This window comes from Cibotium barometz, chromosome 27, assembly GCF_041138505.1.
Source record: "Cibotium barometz isolate CiBa-2024 chromosome 27, ASM4113850v1, whole genome shotgun sequence".
Taxonomy (NCBI): Eukaryota; Viridiplantae; Streptophyta; class Polypodiopsida; order Cyatheales; family Cibotiaceae; genus Cibotium; species Cibotium barometz.
This window is the reverse complement of record NC_141072.1, coordinates 21,009,724-21,031,817: the sequence shown is the minus strand read 5'-3', so window position 1 is coordinate 21,031,817 and position 22,094 is coordinate 21,009,724. Positions and strand designations below refer to the sequence as shown.

Sequence of the window (22,094 nt, the reverse complement as noted above, 5' to 3'; positions counted from 1 at the left end):
TTGTTGCCCACCTTTGGCCTCAACCCCCTACCCCTCAATGCATCTTACCCACTTGTCTTTATTATCCACTTGCTCTAGAATCTTGAAACTTTGAATTTAAAAAAAGCAATTATTTATATTTTTTAAAAAAATTACTCTTTGTGTACCTAAGATTTGTGTTTTTGATGCATTTTTGGCTAATTTATTCATTGGAATGTAATGTTTCTTTTAATTTGGAGGAAACGAAAGCAAGAGCTCAACAAAAAGAGTGACTGAAGTGACGACAGGGTTTAATTCTCCATTGCAAGCAGAGACCGTCAAGAAGGCTAGAAAAACAGGCTCTGAACCATTATGAAATATTACTTTAGCCTCAACCATACCAAAGAATAGGTCCTTATTTTCTTCGTCCAACAAAATCATCTACATATCGGGAGAAGAAAGACTCAAGTGTTCGAGATTCTCAAGAGCCACAAAAGGCTCTAGGTTCATATGCCACCTTTGGAACTATATATAATTTTCCAAAGGGTTCTCCCCATGACAAGGCAAGTAAAGAACCAATTACAGCTTCTCCAATGTTTTCTAGAGAAGAAACATCTTCTTCTAAAGAGAATTCAAATTCTGATGATAGAGGGACAATTACTACAATCCAAGACCATCCCAAAGAAGTAATTTCAAAACAACAAGCTACTACGTGGCTCCTTCACAGGGGTATCAGGGTTTTATTAATTCTCCACCTCAAATACCCTCCCTTGCTCTGTTGGGAGTCTGTTGGTTCTAATGTGACAAGGCATTCATATCCAAATCATGAGTGGTCTCTTACTTTTTAAGATAACTGATTATATATTTTTATTGCAAAACTTAGTGGTTGGACAGAAGCTTAAAGCCGGTCAAAAGATTTGTGGAAAAGTCTTGAATGTTGAATATACAAGAGAAGATGAAGTAGGAGAACAGGTTCTTCTTACACTTGCTGCAAAGGATCGTGTAATTGATTTTCTTATGCATAGCAAGGAAACCTTCAGATCATTCAATATGGGCCTTCAGCTCTCTTTACTACCTTCTGAACCTCTGGTAATTTACTTATTGCTTTGGCACCTTTTCTACAAGCACAACGAACACAAGGTCCAACAAAAGCTCAAGCTCTTACCTCCAAAACAAGAAATTGTTGCCACACTAGCTTATCAAAGTAAGAAAGATATTGGAGCTTTATCTAGGGGTAAGAAATGTTCTAAGAAAGATATCAAAGCTCAATCCACTTTTCCAAAGTTAGCATTTCATACTGGTGAGATTTGGGATTCTCAAGAAAGAATATTTACCATGTGGGAAAGCAAACAATTAAATAACCAAAAATCATCAAAGAAAATTGATGAATCAAGTGTAGTTTCAAAATCATGCAACAAAAAGGTAATCTTTACTATTGAAGAGCTTCCAGAAGATATGAAGTTGATGCCTTGGCGATCCCTTCAAGGTATCAAGGTATCAGTCCTAATGCGGGTGATTGGGAAGGAGCTTACACTTGAAGAGATGAGTGTCAAGCTCAATAAGTAAGTTATGTACTTTTATTTGTGTATTCTTTTAACACGAGGTTTTTTCTTTCTGTATTTATTTAAGTTGTGTTTTGTAGTCACAAAGTTTTTATGAAAATCCAAGCTATGATGATAAATAAGTTGAACTGCCACTCATGGGAGGAAGTACCAGAACAATATCCACACTCAAGCATGGGAGGAAGTACCAGAACAATATCCACACTCAAGCTCACAAGCTTCCCTTCAAGAGTTCTACTTTGCTTTTTGAGACTAGGTATGTTTTATAATTTTTAAATAATAGTAATGTTATCCCATGTTTCTAGAAATTTTCTAATTCTTTTTTGAATTGCTTAGCTATGGCTAGTTATTTTTTAATTTTTGACCACCAATATTTGATTACCTATTAGTAGAAATACAAATTATGATTTGTTGGTGAGTGGAGATGCATTGTTAATAATAATTGATGCATGACAGTGGATATTTAATATCCATTTTGTCACTATCTAGATGTTTAACATCTATTTTGTGTTAAAATGAATGTTCAACATCCAAATTGACACAAAATGGATGTTTGACATCCATTTCATTTCAAAATATATGCTGAACATCTAGTTTCTTTCGAAATGGATGTACAACACCTAGATTTATATTTATATATTCATGAAGGTGGATATTGAACATCCATTTTGGCACTATCTAGATTTTTAACATTCATTTTTGTCAAAACGGATGTTTAATATCCAAATTGGCACAAAATGGATCTTTGATATCCATTTCATTTCAAAATATATGTTGAACATCTATTTTGTTTCAAAATGGATGTATAACATCCTTTTTGTTTCAAAATATATGTTTTATATTTATCCCCCACTGCAAAGGAATTAGTATGATAAAGTTTTGCTTTATTGTTTTTCTTAATACATGTTTTGGTTTGTGCTCCGTTCTTGTGTCTATTAATTTCTTAAAATTATTTGTATTAAAGTTTGCTATTATAGTTTGAAATATTTATTTATTTTCTTTAATGATATAAACCCCCCTCAAGCAATACCAAACAAAATAAGAGATCAAGCACTAGTGGTGAGGATAGTGATTGTCCTCAATAGTTCATTGCACATTTGAATCATGCTAGACATGAGAAAGAGCACTTGCTTCTTAGAAATACTTCTCTACCAAAAAATGAAGAAGAATTACAAGAGTTTTTTCATCAAACGAAGCCTTCAAATGTTTATTTTTACAAGGTTGTTAATGGTGGTCTCAAATCTTGCTGATATTGTTCCTAGAAAAGATTACACCTTCATTGTGGCCAATATCTTATGGATTCAATAGGACTTGCTCTACTAATGATGAGAAAGCCTTTACATATAAGCAAGTCTTCAAGATGTTGAAGGATATCAAGCTTATTACAATAACTTCTATTTGGCGAGTGGTTATTTTTCATAGTATTGTGCAAGCAGCATCTATAAATGCTGCTTTGGGGAGTGAGACTCATGCTCATGAGTCTTTAGTGTGGTATGTCTCATTGTTTTTTATTTAAATTATTTTTTTTCTTCAAATTATTTTGTATTTCATTTTGCAAATCTTTACATCTTAAGGAGTTTACTACTTTTTACAGGGTCAAATCCAATATTGATCATGTGCCTAGGTTTTGTTTTAAGAGATGCTTTGAGATGATGACAGTTGGATATTATGACGATAGAGAAAAAAAGTGTTAAGGCTCATGTTTCAGAAACAAATTCTCTAATGTTTTTGTTTTTCTTGCTGTCACTTGCAAGCTTCGTCATGTATATAACAGAGTCCAAATCATTAGTAAATACGTATCAGAAGCCTCAACGGATTAATCAATTGTTTGATTGATCTTTTTCACACTTTAAAATGATTGAATTTTGGATCTCTTCTCTAAGATAGGTATATATTGGGTATCTAACCTTTTTGCTTTTAGATCTCTAAGTATGTATTTTCATTTTAAAGATGTAAACTTTATTGTAGGGAGGACGACTATAACTTGTGCATTACAACGCAAACAAAATTGTGTGGCTGTGGAGCTTGATAGGCATGCTTTATACCTTTGCGAATAAAGGGCTTTGCAGAGCTACCTAATCAAGACCAAGAGGTCGACGCAAACTCTATTGAGAACAATGAAAAGTTTCAGTTTGCTTCTAAAGAACCATTACCTCCTTTGTCTGATGAGCCATGGGAATTAGCAGACTTGTCTTAGGTGGAAGGCGAAGGTGATGTCTTAATGCTTTCAAACATAGAAGAAGCTATGATGGAGAGAGATGAAAATAATAATGATAGGCAAAAAAGATCCCCAACCCTAGATCAAATACTTGATCCCTAGTTAAGTTTTTGGTACACAACAAATAGGATTGATAGGACTTTATATTTGAGAATTGATACTTTGTAATTGAACAAGTTGCATATACACCAATAATAGGATGTTATCATATTATTTTATAGCTTTTAGTTCTGCTAGGTTTCTCCTTAGCAAAGTAGAACCTTTGTATGTCAATTAAACTTTAATCAATTTATTTTTAATGATCTTTTTGACATTACAATCTTTTCTTTGAATTTAATTAATTCTAGTTTACGTGTGATTTGAAATTGTTGTTGTTTGAAAAGTGTTAGAGCACTATTTATTATCTTCAAATGATGATGCATTGTAATTGGTTTATTCAATTATAGATTTTGATATATCATTAATGAGAAATCTTAATGATTGCAATATTAGTTATCAAAATATCAAGCTTTACTGTACAAAAGATTGTAACATTACACAAGCTCTATAATTTAATTAACTTAAAATTTGCTAGCTAAATCGCTTGATTTTTTTTTAAAGAAACTAATAAATTTTTTTCTAGCTTGTCTTGTATGTTTAAGTATTTTAAATCTTAAACATACCACATCATCACAAAAACTCAGGAACGCCAAATGGGCGACACGAAATAACATCCCTTTTCTACTAAGGATACTAAAGCATGCATTATCTAGGTTTTGCTTAGAGGTAAGATATGTGGAGGAAAGAAGCATGTCACACCAAATGATGATTAAGTCAAGAATCATGTGGTATCCAGCTTGGGTTCTTGCAAAGAGGAAGGGCAAGGAAAAAATAGCCCTAGTAAGTGGAGTGGTGAGCCTCTCCTTCATATCACACAATTTAAATAATCAAAAAATTAAGCACTTTATAAACATAGCTATTATATAGATGATTCAAGTATTAAAATTTTGATATACTTTAAAGGTAGTGCTTTGATTTACTTTTACTTGTTTAAAATTTAAGCAAATTTTAGTCTTTTGTGAGAATCAAATTGTAAATTTCTATCCAATACTGAAAAAAGATATATATTTTCAATATTTGGAAGGGAATCTCTCCAAGTAGTCTAGGTCAATTACCTATTTTACTCGCAAGATGAGAGAAGCCTCTTAAATAGGATAACATTACAAGTAGTCTAGGTCAATTACCTATTTTACTCGCAAGATGAGAGAAGCCTCTTAAATAGGATAACATTACAAGCTTGAGTACATATAGGCAATGATGTCACTACACCACATGGGAGGTCAACTATTCTCTCCTACATTCTAGCCTAGAGAATCTCCTCCACGTGCCCACTTGATCTCCACAAGATTCTCTAGTAGATTCTCTCATGTTTACTCACCCAAAATAACCTTATACATATCTAATGACTCCTAATGTTTACTCACCCACGTGCCCACTTGATCTCCACAAGATCCTCTAGTAGATTCTCTCATGTTTACTCACCCAAAATAACCTTATACATATCTAATGACTCCTAATGCTCCAAGTATATCAAATATCCCAAATACAATAAATATGTCAAATACGACAAATATCCCATGACAAATGTCAAGTTTCCGAATACCCCAAATAAATTCTCTCTAATGAGTGTGTTTATGGCCATGGGTGAAGCATCTTCCAACAGTACTACTATGTGCTACAACAATTCCATCACAAAGAAATATGGGATCAAACCTCCTATTATTGTACCAGCCTAAGTACCTACTATATGTGGGCATGATTAATGTTTAATACCCATTGATAGTATAACAAAGTTTGTGAAAGACCCTAGTCCCCATTGGCTAGACCCAATGGGAAGGCATAAGGCCAAGAGAGGGCCCCAACAACCCACATGAAAATGCTAAACGCTTGTTTTTGTGTCCTCTTTTTTGCAAGTGGCCCAACCCATAGGCCTAGTCGGCTAATATCAAAAGGCTCATATCCCCTATAAGAAGGTGCTCTAGCCCTCACTCTAAGAATCTTTCATCTTTACAAGAATCCCTTGCTTATAGGGAGATATGGCAAAGTAGCCAAATTTGGTGACATGGTCATGAGGCCCTGTTACCCCTTGCTTTAATAAATTTTGGTGTTAGAGCCTTTCCTCCTCTAGAGATAAGACAAGATCAATAGTTAATTAGAGGTGGGCAGCTCAAGGTAGGGAGATATGGCCATAGAGACATATCTTATCTACTAGGGGTTAGGCCTTCTTTAGAGCCATATCATGGGGCTTAAAGTCTAGCTCTTGGATATAGAGTTGCATGGCCTTGGTTGTAGTGGAGAAAAGTCTTTTAAGCCACATCTAGCTTAGATAGTGCTAGCATGGCGTTGAAAACGGTTAAAGGGATATATCTCCTCAAAATATTGGTATCTCATGTCTCTAAAGGAGGGTGTAGAGAAATTACCCTTGAGCCATATCTCCTCTAAAGGTCGGTGGCTAAAGCCATGGATATATGGCCATGGAGCCATATCTTTGATGGATATTACCTTAGAGGCAGGTGATTCAAGGTATGGAGATATGGTCATGGATCCATATCTTATTAGGTGATTCAAGGAATGGAGATACGGTCCTAGAGCCACATAAGTTTGACGAATATTTCCCATTTATTCATGCATTATGTTGAGATTTTCTTAAGAAATGCAACATTATCTCATACAAAAGATATGGAGCATAGAAATGGCAAGAAGTGGCAAGCCAACCAAGAGGAAGGCGGCCATTTTGACGAAGCTATAGAAGGAAGAAAAACATGTAGCCCGTTGTCTCCTGTTCATCCTCAGAGGTGATTAGTTTTACCTTCAATGATCTCCATTTCACCCATTTCGTGCTTCTCGTCCACCTCCATAACATGGCCATCCTTCCATTGCTTGGAAAAGCTTAATAAGCTTAGCAAAACTCCTTCAAAATCCACAAAAACCTTAAACGCTCCTTTCCTGTTATTTAGTTTGATACGCTAGAAGAGCTACCACAAGTAGGATGCTGTACTTGATCCAAACTCCTACAATTCAAAGAAGATGCTGTAAAAACGGGTGCCCACAGACAAAATTGTTACCCGAGAGTTTTGAGAGCTCTTACAATATCACAACTTACTGCCCCACTCTCTGGTCTGCTTCACCTTTAGATATTATGTTCCCTATCTCCCAATCATCTATCTATCTCTAGTAGAGACGATTTGTTTGGGTGTCTAGTCTCTCTTTCTCTTACTATTACTACATAGAGCTAGTTGCTCTGCAGCCCTTGCAACAAATGAGCAAAGGTGGATTTTCTATTCCTCTTCTCTCTCTCTCTCTCTCTCTCTCTCTCTCTCTCTCTCTCTCTCTCTCTCTCTCTCTCCCAATCATCTATCTATCTCTTAGTAGAGGCGATTTGTTTGGGTGTCTAGTCTCTCTTTCTCTTACTTTACTACATAGAGCTAGTTGCTCTGCAGCCCTTGCAACAAATGAGCAAAGGTGGATTTTCTATTCCTCCTCTCTCTCTCTCTCTCTCTCTCTCTCTCTCTCTCTCTCTCTCTCTCTCTCTCTCTCTCTCTCTCTCTCTCTCTCTCTCTCTCTCTCTCTCTCTCTCTCTCTCTCTCTCTCTCTCTCTATATATATATATATATATATATATATATATACATATACATACATAATATCTCACCACAAGGATGGAAAATGATTAAACAAATCCTAATCAACTCTTTTTTAAAATTTTAATGATTCTACTAGTATGAGCCACTAACTTAGGATTCTCTCATACCAACTTAAAATTAGTAAAATAGGGTGGTTCATAGTAAGTAATCAGGTTTATAATTAAGATAGATAATTGATTCTTAAGAGACAAAAAAGGATTATGCTAAATGAAGAAGTAATTGAAAAAAGCACAAGGAAAGAAACAATGGAGATGTCTCTATCATTCAACTCCAACAAACAATTCTGTAAGTCTACTCTTTACCTCCTCCTTTTTAATATCTCCTTTTCCTCTTCTATGCACATCTCTTTTTCTTCTCCCTAGATCCTAAGTGGGGAAACTAATTCATCTTATGATTGACATTATAAAAAAATACACCATATAGCATCACAATATGGTTAAAAATTAGAAGGACTAGAACCACTTACCTTGAATTTCTAAGCATCATGTCTCACTAGCCTCTAATTGCCTTGCCATTACATCTTGGGGCTCCATTGCCTTTTGAGCATGATTTTGTTTGCTTGAACTTGATGTTAGTCAAGAGGCTTCATCATTTATATTAGATTCATCATCATCTAGATAATATTCACTTGGAAAACTCCTTTAATAACACTAATCTAGTGTTACTAATACCCCTACTTCCGTATTGAATTCATCACATTAGCTAGCCAATCCTCCACTTGAATAACTCTTAATAAAAAACATCTAACATTACTAATATCCCTAATTATTCCATCCTCTCGATGGATCCTTCAAATGAGAACTAACCTTTCATCCTAAGGGCATGTGTTATGCAATGATAGGGCCGATGCTTTGGTTTCCATGGGGTGAACACTGACGTCTAAAAGCTTCAGAAAAAGACCTTCGAGGAATCTATCGCCTTGATAGATGTTGGTAGGACTCTGGGGTACACTATGGGCCCTCGATACCGATGCCCTCATCTTCATGGGGTACTCCTTAGGTCATAAAAGAAAGAAAAAGGGTCTGTCGCCCTTGAGATACTTAGCGGTTTTTAGATTCTCTTGGCGGAGGTCTCTTGGCCATTGCTTGGGTCTCATTGGGATGGAACCTCTTCTACACACTTGCTAAAAAAAAAAAGAGAGTTCCAATCACCTTTGCTCATAATTAGGAGTAGGTTTGCCACTTAGGAATAACTTAAATACTTGTAGGACATTGAGACTGCGGTCATAACCGGCGGTGTACAAGCAGACTTGCCTTTGCATAGCACTATCTACCACTTAAGTCTCACTTTGACTAGTCTTTACTCACCTATTTTAGTACTCTTTAAAACTTTAATCAGCCTTGCACTTGTATGCTCACGTGTGAAATTATCATTGCTGGTTTTTTTTCTTTTCTTTTTTTCAATAAAAAGCTTTACTTGTATCCATTGTTTTTTGCAGCTCTTGCTACTACCGCGCTCGAGGACGTGCGAAAATAGAAAGGGAGGAGTGTTGCATACGAATGAAGATCAATGCAAGGATGCAACAAAAAAGACACTTAGGGCTCTTGTAAAGAGTTCCAAGTTGTAGATGAATGTGGGAGTGGGCTTGACAATAATCCCACATGGGAACTTTTGGGAGTTTTAGAGTTTTTGTATAAAAAGTGGCCCATTTGAGATCTAGAGAACACTCTTTGGTCATTTGGTTGAGAGGCTCATAGAGAGAGCTTGCTCCATAGCTCCATCTCATGTGCTCTCCCAAGGCTCTCCATCTCCATTCTTGCTTCAATCTTGTACTCTCTATTCTCTACATTTTCAATGATATGAGGTTATGGTCTACACACTTGCTAATCTAGATTTCTTAATGATGTTGTGATGCTAAAATCATTTTCGTAAGCATTCACAGACTCTGACCACGTAGCATCACCCTCAAGCATTCGCTCTTCAAATAAACCATGAAAGAACACTTCACCCACAACAAACCTCCTTGTCTTCAAAACCTATGGCATTGCAACATTTAGCATCCAATTCATCATTACCAGTAAGGCCAAGTTCCAACATTTTGACCTTTATGCACACAAAAATCCACATCCTTTCCAACAGCAGTGTCCACAAGCACTTCCAACTCTTGTAAAATAGGCATCTCTTCACAATCATACAACTCAATTGGTTCAAAATCCTTGTCATCCATGGACTTTGCCTTTAGTATTTCAGCAACACGCAAAGAAGCCTTAGTTACATTCTCAACCATATTTGCATCCATGTCCATCTCTGGCTCCTGTTCAATCATCAAGGCTAGCAACTTCCCACATATCTTCCTCAAGCACAATACTCACATCACAACGCTCTTCATCAGCCCAATCTACATGCATATCTTCTTGAGTGTTGCCAACCCCTCTGGTATCATTGTCCAAAGACTCCCCAGCACATAATGCATCAAATGGAAAAACATCCACATCCTTCATCGTAGGTACCAGACCACCATCAAGCTGTCTAAGAAAATCCATAACAATAGGATCTTCCTCCATACTCTCCATATCCGCATTGCAAACTATCTTCACTTCATCACAAGTCCCTACCCCATCCTCCTCCCAGCTTGTAGAATCTGGCAAAGAATCATCCTCAAAGCATTCTGTATCCAACTTCTCTTCCTTCTTATCATTAGCCAATCCCAAGGCATCATCCTCTTTGCTTCCATGTGCATGCATGTCATCCAGATCCGAATGCAAATGATCTTGTTTGGGACATCATAGCATAGCGGAGGCTACACTCCAACCCACACACTTTGTCAATCCGTGAATGCAACCCGGTTAGCGCATAGAGGCTATCCCAAATGGGAGAAGATTAGTTAACCACACACTAATGACTTCTAGTCCTACTCAATCCTTCTTCAACACTTAAGCAATCAATCTAACATAATCAAAGCATCAAGATTAGGCTACACTTAAGCATAAAAATGCAACTTATGCAAAGAATCTAACATGCAAAGAGCTATCACACAAGCCTCAACTACACATCATTTCATGCACAAGCTTCATCACATGCACTCTACAATTCACAAATCAGATTTTAGCATCACAACATCATTAAGAAATCTAGATTAGCAAGTGTGTAGACCATAACCTCATATCATTGAAAATGTAGAGAATAGAGAGTACAAGATTGAAGCAAGAATGGAGATGGAGAGCCTTGGGAGAGCACATGAGATGGAGCTATGGAGCAAGCTCTCTCTATGAGCCTCTCAACCAAATGACCAAAGAGTGTTATCTAGCTCTCAAATGGGCCACTTTTTATACAAAAACTCTAAAACTCCCAAAAGTTCCCATGTGGGATTATTGTCAAGCCCACTCCCACATTCATCTACAACTTGGAACTCTTTACAAGAGCCCTAAGTGTCTTTTTTGTTACATCCTTGCATTGATCTTCATTCGTCATGCAACAGATCTTCAATAGAGCATTCCAAATCACTGTCATGCACAGCCATGACGTCCCAATCCAAAGAATAATCCAATAACTCCTCATCTGCAAAAGTCTCAAACCTTGACCTAGATTCCTCATCCTGCTTTTCAACATGCACATCCTTAGTTTCAATCGCAACATCAATAGGAAAAACCTTAGCTACATCCACATCATGCATTAAACACATATCTTCACTTTGCTCCTTCACCTGCTTTTCATCCACCTTCACATGCTTTAAAGACTTTGGAAAAAAATCAGAAGGCACATAGAACATCCCCCTTTGCACCTGTATAGGCCTTTGAGGCTCCTGTCTAATCAAACTTTGCATAGAACTCTTATCCACCTCAACCAAATTTACGTGCATATCCCTTTTTGCAGACACAACACTTTCATGCGGATAAATACCCATCTCCATCTGCTTCAAAATCTTGCCTTCCTTTTCCCTAGCAACCCTAACTGCATCATCAAATGACTTGGGATTCTTCAACTCAACCCTAAACAAACCATCAATAAAAAACAAGCTCTTCTTCAGAAACATAGGAGGAACTTCCTGCTTCAATGTCATACACCACTTACCCCATAGACATGTAAATACCTTCACAAAATCATCCAGTGATTGCCCAATCTGCTTTAAGATGCTCAACTCCTGCCAAAGCACACTAGGCTCCTCTCCTTGTTAAAAATGCTCCAAAAGGCCTTCTTTCAACCTGTCTAAGGTCAAAACACCATGTAGATCATATGCCGCATCCTGTGCTTCAAAATCTTTAAGCCAGCTTCGGGCATCTCCCTTCAAGAAAATCTTTACTAGCCTCAAAACCTTCTCTTCATCTGTAACATGATTGCTAATGCATGCCAACTCCATTTGCTCCAAGAAGTCAAACACATCCTCACCCTTCCTGCCATGAAATTTTGGATAAGACCACATCATGAAAATCTGCAACAATCCCTGCCAAAAGAAACGGTATGAGTCTCTCTCCTATGGGACATACACCCTTCTAGGCGAAGAAAAATACTGAGCTATCCTCAGTGGGGGCACCAAAAAGAATGTGGAGCATAAAAAAGAACATGGAGACAGGCCTCTATAGCTTCCCACTCCCCCAATCCTTGGTGTAACACTAGCACAAAAACAGGGGCACCACTAGCACACTGGCTGGAACACTTCTCACATGGCTCACCACACCACCCACACTAGAAAAATAGCCCAAAACAGGGGCACCATAGACAAGTAATTACCCAGCAACACATACACTTCCACTATGTGCATGACGAGGTAATCGAAGGCTAGCACAAAGTGCGCTGTGAGAGTGTAAACCCGTGGACTACACCACCAAACACATCAATCATGCCTTCTCCTGCAAATCAACACACACAGGATACCAACACACAACCATAGCCAGATACATCACCAGTATCATTCATTTCCTTGAATTCCCAGTCAACACTTCCATACAGCTTCTTCTGACACACAAAAGCTTTTGCTCACACAACCATCTCACATACACGACACCTTCACATCAACACAAGATGTATACTCACAAGGCTGTCCCCCATTCATCTTGGCTAATCCCTCTCTCACCTTTTCTTAGAACATCATCACCTTAGCCTTCAAGCTGCCCTGAGACACCAGGAGACAGTAACCCAACAACACACACAACTATGAGCTTTGCCAGCTCCACAGTAGCTATACACACGAACACACCACCTTCACTCAGAGAGGCGGCTCTCCAACCCAAAGAAAACTTTGCTCTTATCTTTGTGGTAGTAAAGGCAACAAGACACCCTCTCTCTGTCGTCACCAGCCACCACCGCCAGCGTTAAAGCAAACCCAAGCAACCCTCTGAACTCCCCGCTATCAGCCATCGTAGCCCCACTGCCATCGTTAACACTTTGAGAAAATCCCACACCACTGCTACACTACTAGCAGCAACCTCAACCAGATACACACCTCCAAAACTCTCCCTGGCGTCACCCAAAAAGAACTGGCGGCAACAACACACAAAGTACCCACATCTGCAGAGCTTGCTATCGCCAGCGCCTTCTTTGCTAGAGAGCAAAACTTTTACAGCCCATCCCATCACTCACGACAAAACAACGATCATCCTTCGCCATCAGCCGTAGCAGTCCACCAAAACTCAACCAGGATCACCCTGGCCCTCGACTACTGCAGCAATCATGTACATGAGCTGCGCTATCACGTTCATCCTTTCCTGTTGCTGTAGATCTACCACCACAGGTTCTTTTTGCTACAGGTTCTCTGTCAGCTACACCATCCAAAAACCAGCATGGTCACTGCAGCAGGCGGTGGAATACCCTCACTCTAAATCTTCCCGAAGCACCTTCTCTCTGCGCTTCCCATCTCTTTTTTGTTGTGCACGCTCATCCTTTTACCAACCGCCATGAGGCATCCATGTGCTTTCTAATTTTAGCCCAAGAATCTTTTGCTATGACCAGCGACCATAGTTATTGTCTCACACTTGGTATACATGTCCACCAAGAGCACCGCCTATCATAAGGCCGTTTCCCACTGGTAGCCATACACACTGCTGCAATAAAAAAAACTTCAAATCTCAAGCACCTGCTCCCAAAAAAAGCATGCATGTACTAGCTTACTACCAAACCATCCACTCTGTACATCTGCCAAGGCATTTAGAGCAAAGCTTTTTTACATGCCATGCATCCCATATGTACACAAGCCCAAAACACCTTACAAATTTTTTCCTGATAGTTAGCAAGCACTCATTGTTGCTAGCTAGCACTATGTCATTGCTAACTATCACTATGTCAGTGCTAACTAGCACTCATTGTTGCTAACTAGCTTGCACCGATTGCTAACTAGCACTATGTAATTGCTAACTAACACTATGTCATTGATAACTAGCAAGAACATAGTGCTAACTAGCACTACCATACTGATGACTAGCACTACCATACTGATGACTAGCACTCTTCAACTCTTAACTAGAAATCTAAGCTAACTATCACTATCATTGATAACTAGCAAGAACATAGTGCTAACTAGCACTACCATACTGATGACTAGCACTACCTAGCACTCTTCAACTCTTAGCTAGAAATCTAAGCTAACTATCACTATCATACTGCTAGATAGTAGTATGATAGTGCTAAATAACAGCAGTAATAGTGTTTCATTGCTAAGAAGTAGTAGTATTTTAGTGATAAAAAATCCAACAAAGGAGTCAATATACTCCAAACAAGGAATTTACCTATGCAGGCTGGTATTCCATGATAATAAGAACTCACAACCATGGACTTTGTTGATGATGGGATGGATTGTAGGCAATTATAATCCCTACAACAACCATCCATCAGGCAAGTTGTTGCAAAGCACAATAGATGATAAGGGTGTTTGCATGGCAAAACCACCATCGCCACATGAAGTCCTCTGCTTGAAGTGGAAACCTGCAAGCACATCTTTATCAGGGATTTAATATTCACGTGATCACAAGATTTTTTGTGATAATAACACATGTGAACAAGTTATTCACATGTTCTCATGTTACCGTTCATAAAATAACAGGTCACTTGCCATTTGGGAACCCCTTAAAAGCTTGGCTACACATGGGAATTTGCTATTCACATGTTCTCATATTACCATCTTCACATAATAGCAGGTCAGTGGCCACCTAAAAGGATTTTTTATGCCCGACAAAGATAATTTTTTTAGGCCCTTGTGAAAGCTTTGTGAATATAACATGTCATCACAAGATTTTTTGTGTTATTAACATATGTTATTAACATATGTTATTAACATGTTCACATGTTCTCGTATACGTCAGTGAAATCCCTGATCTTTATTCATAATATGATATGAAAATCTTGTTTAACTTGATGTGGACTACTCTCAATATATGTTTATATTTATTTATGAAGCTTTTTAATATATGTTACAAATGTGTATTTTTTTCCATGTAAATGTGTATTTTTCATGCATGTGCTAGTTGTTTAAAAAACAAATTGGGGAAGGCCGACGGGGTGGGGGGGAGGAATGGGAGAGAGAGAAGAAGATCTGATTTGTTTCTCTCTCTCCCAGTTTGTCCTCCCTCTCCCTCCCTCATTTTTTTGTGTGGTGATTATAGTACACCTGTGTGAACATGGCTATGCACATGGCTATATGTGCAAATCTAGCCTAGTGCACCTAGCTGCATATATAACCACACGAGAGAAAGTTAAAACTCCAAAATTCCTTTGATGCAACATGATTGTGGGCGTGGCTATGCATGCACCCTATTGTAGTGAGTAGAATGGGAAAGAAAAGAAAAGAAAAAGGGAATAGGGGTGAGAGAGAGAGAGAGAGAGAGAGAGAGAGAGAGAGAGAGAGAGAGAGAGAACAAAAGGCCAGAATGACCTATAAGACGATTTAATTAGATCACTGTCTAGCAAAGAAAGTAAAAAAAGAACACCCTATCAATCTACTCTAGTAAATCTACAATGCCATGCACCAGAAAAATCATGAAGATGTGGTTTTAGAAGTTTTTTGGTTTAGGTTTGGGTATAGACTTTGAAACTCCTCAACGAAAGCTCTTCCTTTATCATAGACAATCCAAAATTGCCCAGCAAAATGTAGCTATGATAGGTCATGTTGACCTTTTGTAGATTAATACAATCTGTTAACTGCCTGTTTGTCTCTCTCTCTCTCTCTCTCTCTCTCTCTCTCTCTCTCTCTCTCTCTTTCCTCTCTTTTTTTGCGTTATCTTTTTCTTGCTTCCCCCCTCTTCTTTTTGTTTTACTTCTTTTTCACAGTATTCTATTGCTTTCTATGTTGCAAGTACATGCATTTATAATCAATCATCCCATACTATATGTCTAAAAATGGAAGCATGCATTTTCACAATTAGGGAGGGGGGGGGGGAGAGAGAGAGAGAGAGAGAGAGAGAGAGAGAGAGAGAGAGAGATAGAGAGAGAGAGAGAGAGAGAGAGAGATGTATAATGCTTCAGATAAATTGTTTTATATTTTTTCTTTGCTCGCATTTGCTTTATGTACATCACACCTATAATTGTGGTATATCTCTATGTTTTTCTAAAGTTAAAAAAATTTGTATATTTGCAAACTTGGTGCTTTTTAAAGAAGATCCTTTTTTGGTGTTTTTTCAAAAATGGTATTGTAGAAACTAGTGATCTTTTGAAAAGGGCCTCCTTTTTTTAAAAGAAGATCCTTTTTTTCCCTTTTTTGAAATTGGTCTTCTAAAAACTGTTGATGTTTTGAAAATGGCCTCTTTTTTAGCTTCTTTTGATGGAATCTTTTTTTTTTGGGACACCTTGCAAGCAATGATCCACTCAACTTGCAACACTATTTCTTACAGATTGCAATGTCTTTGGAGATGCGTGTAGCATGTTTTGAGTGTGAAATTCAGTTCTAGAAAAGAGGTTTGTCGTATTCTCATATCAATCTTGTTTAATAGATCTTATTTGTACTCCAATATCCACACTAGGAGCATTGAGATCAAAAGATAATTTGCATTTAAGTACCTTATCATGTGCACCAACCATTATTGCATGTGATTATGGACAAATCAAAAGATGCATGGGCCATGAGGGCCCTTCTAGCCATACACTTCATGAGAGAGGAATTGCTTAAAGTTTTACACTCTTTACTTCATACAACAACATGAATGGATGATACTAGGGATCCCATTTATTGTCACCTAGATAATGGTGATAAAGTGTATGTGTAAAGAACCCTTTTTTACATTACTTGGTTGTAACATATAATCCCCATTTGAAAATATGACGCACATAGAATTTTGGGGAATTTCTCCACCATTTTAACCATCTATGTACACGAGAATATTTATAAAGATATAATGCACATAGAAATGTGGGGGTTTTCTTCATCATTTTAGCCATTTATGTACACAATAAATATATTTACAAAGGTATGTTGCACATAGGTTTCTACACCATTTTTTAGTTATGAAGTATGCACACAAGAATATTTACAAAGGCCGAGTTCATGCACCGTTTTAGTTATGAAGTATGCACACAACAAGAATCATGCATAACTACAAAGTATGTGGGTAGTAAGAGACCAAAGGACAAGCGAGGATCATGCAGTTATGGGTGTGGGAACTAAACTTGCACGCTGAAATATTCTACAAACAAAGGTGCCAGTCGATCTGTCGGATCAAGAAGTGCTGATATTCCAAGATTCTAAGAAGAGGTGGGCTTCCTCCAGGATTCTAACGATATAGAACATGCGTTTTAGAGAGCATGTAAAGGATAAGGATCATTCACAACAAAAAGAAAAAAGAAAAAAAAACACACAAGAGCTTGTCATGGAGGAAGGTCGGTTACACACACTAGTTGGTAAGAGGACAAATAATGCAGGGCGGTGGAGGGCGGTGGAGGGAGAGAGAGAGTGAGAGACAGATAGAGAGAGAGAGAGAGAGAGTGAGAGACAGAGATAGAGAGAGGGAGAGTGAGAGACAGAGATAGAGAGAGGGGCAAGTACTCTAGTTCTCTTTGCCACCACTAACAAGCTATGATGAAAGTTGATGGATGTGAAAAACTTCCTGCAAAGGTTCAACATCCTTCGAGGGGCCCCTTCTACCACATCCTTTGGGGCTCCCTTATAGTGCTTTCATACTCAACCTTTCTAGAATTCGCAAAGGTCTAACATATTTAAGGGTCCCAGCTTCTACACCATCCCTTTAGGGATCTCCTATAGTGCCTCCATATTCTTGAATTGCCTTTTCTACCACATCCTTTAGGAGTGTCTAGTGCTTTTAGCTTTGTAGGCCCCCTACCATTACATCGTATAATGCCTTCCACATACCATTATATCATGCAAGGCCTTCATCCTACCACATAGAATTACATCTTGCAAGGCCTTTATATGATTATATAACTCAATTATATGGACTCTTATCTCCCTCACAAGTTTCAACTCTCTTTAGTCAACAATATTACTATGGACATCGAGCTTCAAGATGGTGAGAAAAAACCAGATATGATGAGCAGCTCCTCTACCACCAGATTCTGCAGTTCTCGGGAACTGTTTACAAAGGTTGATGCTATGCTTTTTCTTATGAAAGAGGGTAACTGGCTGGGCTCGGGAACTGTTTACAAAGGTTGATGCTATGCTTTTTCTTATGAAAGAGGGTAACTGGCTGGGCTGATCATGTCTGCGTAGGATTTTGATAAGCTTGTCATGAAGTTACTAGGATTGCTGCATTTGAGGCTTGAGGCTTGAAATTTTTCTCATGCACAGGAGGAATTTCATATAAATTGTATTTAATGTAAAGTGAATAAATTGTAACTAATGTAAAGTTATTGCAATGCATGTAGAAAGATCACGGAGGTGTTAGAGAGAGGGCGAGAGAGAGAGACAGAGAGAGAGAGAGAGAGAGAGAGAGAGAGAGAGAGAGATCAGTCATTCACTATCGTAATGCGCTACGAAGTAACTAGACTAATACACTAGAGAAATCGAGAGAGAGAGAGATACAGATTATGCTACGAAGTAGCTAGCGACACACCAGCATGCAAAGAAATTATGAAAGTAGAGAGAGGGAGGGAGAGGGAAGAGGGGGCAGTAGTATGAAAAAGTAGAGTCATCGAGAGAAACTGTGTTATGAATAGTTAGACCACCGTACTAGAATAATGCAGAGAAATTCTGAAAGGAGAGAGAGAATAATTATTTGCTATAGTGTTACGTATACATTAGCATGCAGAAAAATCAGCAAAGAACGGACAGAGGGAGGGAGTATATATATTATATATAGTGAGAGAGAGAGCAATTATGAAAGTAGAGAGAGAGAGAGAATGTTACTAATAGTTAGACCAACAGAGTACTAGAATAATGCAGAGAAATTGTGAAAGGAGAGAGAGAAAGAGACTAATTATTAATACGTACACGCTAGCATGCAGATAAATTAACAAAGGGGAGAGAGAGAGAGAGAGGGGGAGAGAGAGACCTTGATCGTTGTGATATGATCAATGGAAGGTTGCAGCGGAGTTCATCGGCACCTTCATCCTGCTGTTCGGGGCGGCGGGGTCAAGCATTATGAATGAGGAGAGAAATGGGCAGGTGACATACGTGGGGGTTGGGGTGGCAGCTGGCCTGGTTGTCATGCTCATCATCTTCGCTACTGGTCACATCTCCGGCGCACATGTGAACCCCGCAGTCACGATAGCATTCGCCACATTCAAACACTTCCCTTGGATCCAGGTACTCACTCATCTGCATCCACATTAATCTTAGTGCATATATACACTCTCTCTCACACACACACGCACAGACACGTGCACACGCGTGCGCTCGAGCACACACACAGAAAAACACAGTCATATCTTCCTGCATTAGGCTCGTTCGAAGAGTATAGCATCAATACAGCCTTGGTAATTTCTTAAAAAGATCAGAGAAACAGTTAGCACTAATTGCTGAAGATTTCCACACTCTGCAAAGCAATTTGATTATGCCGGTGGCGTGCTATACAGGTTCCTCTCTATATTGCGGCTCAAATATCTGGCTCCATATGCTCCTCTTTCGTGCTTATTGCAGTTTTCGAGCCGGTTCACAATGGAGGAGTCACCCTTTCCTCTGTATCTATGTGGAAATCTTTTCTCGTTGAGTTTATGCTCACCTTCATCTTGATGTTTGTGGTGACGGCTGTCTCCACAGATACTCGCGCAGTAAGTCTACAACAAGCATTCAACAGAAACACTAAATGCTAATCATCCTTAGCGCTAATTTGTTATTCTCATAGCGGGCAAGCTCCATTTGAGTTTATTTTTTTGGAGCCCTCGATGCAGGCTTATAAGTTGTTTCGTTGACATTTGCAGGTTGGCGAACTTGCAGGAATTGCTGTTGGTGTTACTGTCATTCTCAACAATCTTGTCGCTGCGTACACTCTTCCACCCTTAAGCTTTAGGCTACAATTTAAGCCATAAGATAATATAACACAGTTATAATACCTTTTTAAAAAAGGAGCAGAGAAGATAATTAACTTTAGAAAGAGGATTAACACTATTAACTCAGCAAGTTAAGATTAAAAACAAAAACCTTAACTTACATGCTAGTTTATTTGTATAAGTAACCCACCAAATGCAATACTCACAATTACCTATTTAGCTAAGGTTACAAAACAAACACTTCATTGGTCAACAAATTTAAATATCACACTTTGCATTTTATATAGCAAGTATGTAAACACTATCTTCATAAATTTGCTTATGTAGCTCCAAAGTACTCTTTCCAAGTTGATTTTGATGTAGAGACTTTCTTGTGACATCCAATGGAAATCAAATAGCACACTTTGCATAATGTTTAACAAGTTTGTGAACCTTAGTTCATAATCTTTATGATGTATCACTTTAAAGTACTCTTCTTTTTAAGATATTTTAATGTTAAGACATTATGTAAAGATATCATGGAAAACCCATTGCCATAATACAATGTTTTGCTCTTGTTTTTTAGCACTTATGTTTGCGATGGTCATTAAGATTATTATTATTATTATTATTAAATTTGTTGAATGTGCAGGGGCATATCGGGAGCATCAATGAACCCTGTTAGAAGTCTAGGTCCTGCCGTAGCTACAAAGAATTTCACAAATTTGTGGTTGTATGTTATTGGACCCATATGTGGAGCAATCGTAGGTGCTGGAGCTTATAGCTTTATCAGAGTTTACAAATCAAATGCAGAAGAACAAAAAAGGATATCAAGCTTTCGACACTTTACATAGAGAATGATAAAGCTTAGCTAGTGCTTAGTGAGAAAATGATTTAATACTACTTAAAAGAGCAAGGCATAGTAAAACAATGCACAAAATCAGCATTATGCCTCAACACTTGTATCTATGATGGTTGATAAATATAATACACTATTAATGATGAGCCATCTAGAAAAGTTCAAAGATAGGATGTAATTCAATAAATATTTTATAAAATGTCACACATAATAATATTTAGTAAAAGTTTATACATAACATCTTGGGATGGTCACATTAACCACTTCGTAGGTCAACATGGTTTCACCCACCCACCAATCTATCTTAAGGCTCTTTGCCATCTTACCCAATCGAATGGGCACTTATCTTTCAGAAGACAGTGTTGGAACATATAGAGTGGCCTTACCAGCTTGAGTTTAATGTCAATAGGAAAAGTTGCAAGGACTTCATGTACATACTTTCTTAAGACTAGAAATGGAGACTCGATTATTTTTAAGTAGTCTCTTGTATATAAGCCATTTTTTACACTAGTTAAGCAATACACAGAATATTTGTGAGCTCCACTATATGCTATTGAATCTTTCTTGCTTGATGGATGCATGCTAGATAGATTTGTTTTTAGGTTTCCCTCTTGCATTAGCTTCTTTTGTTTTTAGGTTTCCCTCTTGCATTAGCTTCTTTTTCTTCTCTACATTTTGTGAGAGAGGACCACCGTGTGAAGACAAATCTCTAGTTGCCTCCATCTATGAAAAGAGCTTCCTTCACCCCACTGGTGGTAAATGAGTATTCTAGTGTGACAACAGAGTGAGAACATGATGGACGAGCTAGTGCAGGGCCTAACAACACGTGATTCAGCAAGGCTAAGATAAGCTCTTGGTTTGAACATATTTGGTGCTCCTACTAGAGGGGGACTAGGGCTTAGCTCCATTCATCCGTCCATTGTAAGATATTAGGATTTCCCAATATTGTCTGGAGTTGATTATGAGCTCATACTCTAAAAAACATATGGTTTTGGAGTCTTGGATGTGTTAGTTTGTTGTGTTTTACTTTGATTTGAAGTTCATTTGCATTTTCATATCTTGGAAGGAGAAAACTCTAGTTTCTTGGTATTTTGTATGATTTTAGAGCCCAAAAGACTTAGTTTTGATTACATTGAGTCTAAGAATAGCTTAGTAATTGTGGATTAGAAGTGGAAACCAAAACATGAGTATTTTAAGCGCCATTAGCTGTGGATTAGAGTGGATAGCTAATTATGTTCATGCATTGTTTAGTTATGTTCATGCATTTTATAAATTCTTCGTGCATTTTATAAATTCTTCATGGATTGTTTAAATTGGTAGTTTAGAAGCATGTAAATCTAGTAAATAAAAAAATTTTAATTAATAACTTATATGATTACATTAACTAGGATGAGGACCTAAATCACCTCCCATCAAGTCCAAAAAATCTCAAAACTCTATAAACCAGGCCAAACTAGCTCTCGTTAAGTTGGGGATGTGAGTCCACAGTCCCAAAAAGATGTGAGTCTAGACACGTGAGAGCTTGCAAATGT

General features: G+C 37.9%; 1 protein-coding gene across 2 annotated transcripts; it reads left to right on the top strand.

The window, feature by feature from the left end:
- Positions 1-17,686: 17,686 nt before the first annotated feature.
- On the top strand, positions 17,687-20,702 carry LOC147623166 (putative aquaporin NIP5-1). Of its 2 annotated transcripts, none has more exons than XM_086821251.1 (5): positions 17,687-17,880; positions 18,817-19,041; positions 19,311-19,505; positions 19,656-19,717; positions 20,356-20,702. In XM_086821251.1, the coding sequence occupies exons 1-5, from the start codon at positions 17,731-17,733 to the stop codon at positions 20,555-20,557; spliced, it is 834 nt and encodes a 277-aa protein (XP_086677377.1). In that variant the 5' UTR covers positions 17,687-17,730; the 3' UTR covers positions 20,558-20,702. The 2 variants fall into 2 exon arrangements, with proteins under 2 accessions (XP_086677377.1, XP_086677378.1); XM_086821252.1 differs by having other exon boundaries at positions 17,808-17,944.
- Positions 20,703-22,094: the final 1,392 nt, after the last annotated feature.